Source organism: Gymnoscopelus braueri (assembly GCF_963280865.1).
Source record: "Gymnoscopelus braueri genome assembly, chromosome: 18".
Lineage (NCBI taxonomy): Eukaryota > Metazoa > Chordata > Actinopteri > Myctophiformes > Myctophidae > Gymnoscopelus > Gymnoscopelus braueri.
In genome coordinates this window covers 10,082,701-10,086,797 of record NC_137618.1, presented here as the reverse complement: position 1 = coordinate 10,086,797, position 4,097 = coordinate 10,082,701, and the positions used below count along the sequence as shown (strand labels likewise).

Genomic DNA, 4,097 nt, shown 5'->3' with positions numbered 1-4,097 from the left:
CACACACACACACACACACACACACACACACACACACTCACGTACACACTCACACTCACACTCACACGCACACGCACGTACACACGTACACACACACACACACACACGCTCACCTTCAACAAGCAAACAGTCGTGTGTGCATATGCACACACAGGCTCCCCTGCTCCCTCTCTGCTTTGGGCTGGTGTGATTGGATGGAAACCCTCCAATCGCACGCACGCACGCACGCACGCACTAATAAATCCTTATTCACAATTGCAGTATGTACTGTACAATGGTATGGAATTGTCTTGTCTTCCAAAAATTCCACATTTAGATACAGAAACCTTGTATCTTCAACTTTTTTTATATTTTCATTGATTAATGCCCTATTTTATATGTCATGACAGTGCTTACAGTGTGACACGTTTTGAGCTTGTACATCGGCTATTTACACTACTAGACCTGGCACCAGCCTACTCAGGAAGAGTTGTGAATGCATGCCCCATCTGGTTTTATTATACCCGTTGTACCCGTTGTCTGTCTGTGTCCCTTTTATGCCCATACAGTATATGGAGATCTCTGCCACTGTCTGTTTGTCTGCCTTGTGTTCCTTTAATGCCCATATATGGAGATCCCTGATGTCATCAGTATACGCCCATATATGGTCATAGTGGTCGGATTGGAGTATCTGGATAACCGGATCTCCATATATGCCTATATATGATGGGCGTATCGGTCATATCGGTGGTTCTGGACAACTGGCTATCGAGATTCAAAACGCCCTTACAATGTTGCAAACTACGTGATTGCTGCCCTACAGACATGAAATAACAAAACGTATGCAACAGAGGTGTGACATATTGTGGCTGAATCTAATATCTATAAGTCCATTTGGTCACATTTGTACGGTGTCAGAGTTGAAATAACACTGAGGATTTTACTGGCCACACAACCATAACAAGGTCACCACTGTTAGGGTTTTCCTGTGCCTCTACACCAAAGAAAATATTTTTATTAAGCTATTTCGCAATGTACAGGATTCGCAGAAGTGCTATATCCTGCCTGTTATTTGTTATTCATTATATGAGATTATTTTTAGGTCATGGTACGATGCTCTTGTGTAATCATAGGGGTTTTCACAAATCTCTGTTCAAACACCCACTGTAGGTACGCAATATCACTTCATACTGTCAAGTGCTGGGGCACACAAAGCGTACGTCTCGGTATCAACTGTAGGCACTTTGTTCTCTTTCCTAGTTATGTTTACCTTTTCGTATCCTGTTTCATCAGATCTGACCACTCCTATCATTACAGGGTGTCCTTGGTATTTTCCATCTACCTCTACGAGGTCTGTGACCTCTGTATTATTCCTATGAACCCAATGTCTGTGTATTATTCCTTTTTTAGTATATTTTAATGATTCTGATTTTATGTAAAAAAAATTAACTATATTGTACTATTCTACATTTTCTCAACACCACCACCTCTGATGGAAGGTATGCGAATGTGAAACCGAACATTATGCTAATCGAAATGCACTGCTAATAACAGCTAATAGCCTAATTTAACCAATAACTTGATTATGGCCCCTGTGGGATCAATGGGAACAGTATACGGTAGCAGTTGCAGCAGTTGTACGTGACATGGCAATTATAATGTTGAATAATGCGAGTAATGTCCAACCGCCCGGTTGACAAAGTAGATAAACAATTACTGCTATCAGGTGAGGGTAGGCTACTATTACAGCACTGGACCCAATTAGAAAAGTATAGCGGACAGTGAAATAAAGCTCCCCCAGGGTGGAGATTAGCCCCATCTGTGACCTCATCCTCCAATGTAGCTCTGGGACTCGGTTACATAAAGGCAGGTGACTGGCGAAACGGTGAAATTCTTACATATTTCTGAACATTGTAGCCTATCAAAAAAATGTAAAGGTATGTCTGTAGTTCCGACACTCTGGTAAAATGAATGGAAGGGTTGAAACGACTTTTTAAAACGGGGGTTTATGTCTGCGCCGAATCTAAGATGGAGGCACGTTGCCGATCAGGAACGTGAATGCGCATTTTAAGGAGGCATGGTCACCGCCTCAGTTGTGTCTTTACTGCAGCGAAGGGGAAGGTCGCAGATGGGGCTCGATGCAGAATAGACTCCTTCGCCAAGGCCAACCTGACTTCTCAGACAGAAGAGGGATCTCACCAAGCAGCGAACGGCGTCAGCACAAAGTCATAATGGCCCTCCAGCTCATCTAATCCCAAGTCCGACGGGACTCGTAAAACAGCAACAGTAGTGCTTTTGTCACTAAGTAGTCAGAGGTACTGGGGGGACAATTAGTCATACACGCCACGTCGCGCTGGGCCGGCCCGGCGTGACGGAGGCAGGGAGTTAAGTTATATACCTTGAGCTCCATCGGCTTCTGTGTGTTATTGGTCGGCGGTGCCTTCTCAGCAATCCTCGGGAATTCATCACAGAGCCTGGCGAGTGGGGGGAGAGTATATTACAGTTCAGTGTCATGGGCAGAGAGTGTGACAGAGAGCGAATGAGTTGGGGACTCGTGTTCATGTTATTGCACTGCAGGGAGCTATACGCAGCAGCACCGCTCCCTGCCTAATGCTGCTTTTAAAAGAATAGACAAGAAAGAAAGAAAGAGAACGAGCGAAAGAAAAAACTGCTGCATTCCCTACCGAACATTTGTTTTTAATCTTGATAGTGAAGTCAATCGAGGTCTTTCCTAAGTTTGATATTGTTGAAAGTGAGGGAAAAGGCCTCCCCACCCCTGCGTGCCCAGGGGTGAAGCATAAAATTCAGTTTTAATTCCCACAAGGCGTTTTCGGAAGACAATAATTTGGATTAAAAAAGTTCTGAAATTAAATTGTGCAAAAGTAGAGGGAATTCAGCATGACAGAGTTATGACAATTTATGCGCCGTCATACGACAGTGTTGTGCACCAGAAATAGCAGATATACAATCTCACAACATGTCGGAGAACCATAAATCACGCTTGTAGGCCATGGGGGGGGGTGGGGGGGTGGGGGTGTGCGTTGTGGACACAGTACTCAACCCCAGTACAAAAATACATCATTAAAGTTGGCTATGCGCATACACAATGTGCTGTGTTGTCGGTATTACAGGTGTTGACATGCATTTAATCAATTCATTTACTATTTCAAAAGGTATGTATATTGCTCTGTATCTGACGAGCCCTGCAGAAATCGGTGTAACAGGCCTGCAAATCGCTGTTGTGAGCCACATATAAGCACGATTTTATTAAGATATGATGGTAATATTTTGATTTATAAAACCCTTTGGTCCGCAGCCCAGTGGGAGGTGCACTGAGGTCCACCAGTGGGCCACAACTGATACTGACTGGCAGGGTAAACTGCATGTACATGCATGATAATTTGGCAAACAGGAAGCTTACCAGGCCTGGGCATGGGTGTAGCCATATGCAGAACAATCACATTCCTCACTGTTACGTTGCAATACTGTAAGTACACACACACACACACACACACACACACACACACACATGCATGCACGCACTCATGCACACACACACGCACGCACGCACGAACGCTCACGCACGCACGCACGCACGCACGCACGCACGCACGCACGCACGCACGCACGCACGCACGCACGCACGCACGCACGCACGCACGCACGCACGCACGCACGCACGCACGCACGCACGCACGCACGCACGCACACACACACACACACACACACACACACACACACACACACACACACACACACACACACACACACACACACACACACACACACACACACACACACACACACACACACACACACACACACACACACACACACACACACACACACACACACACACACACACACACACACACACACACACACACACACACACACACGGCCTTCCTCATTGGCCCAAAGGAGATGTGTGTTTTGGAGTAGGTACTTTGGTTTCGGCACAGATAACAAGGAAGTAACCACCTTTTAAAAATTACATCTGGCCCCTAACTGCTGAGCTAATCCAACAAAAATGAGGATGCAGTGAAGGTGCTTTCCATTACAGTCGGTTTATGCAAATATCCAATTACAATGAAATAAATAAATCATGCAACATATTA

At 45.3% G+C, this 4,097-nt stretch overlaps 2 protein-coding genes across 2 annotated transcripts in view; one reads left to right on the top strand and one right to left on the bottom strand.

Moving 5' to 3' along the window:
- Nucleotides 1–2,211, top strand: part of LOC308106218 (uncharacterized protein) — a gene marked incomplete at its 3' end in the record, with an annotated part of 25,059 nt that extends 22,848 nt beyond the window's left edge. Inside the window, exon 6 of the mRNA XM_080457274.1 lies at nucleotides 2,090–2,211. Within this exon, the coding sequence (XP_080313400.1) occupies nucleotides 2,090–2,211 (122 nt within the window). The remainder of the gene's footprint in view (nucleotides 1–2,089) is intronic.
- LOC308105979 (H-2 class II histocompatibility antigen, E-S beta chain-like) overlaps nucleotides 1–4,097 on the bottom strand; it is a 487,891-nt gene that overhangs the window by 429,220 nt on the left and 54,574 nt on the right. The window lies entirely within an intron of this gene.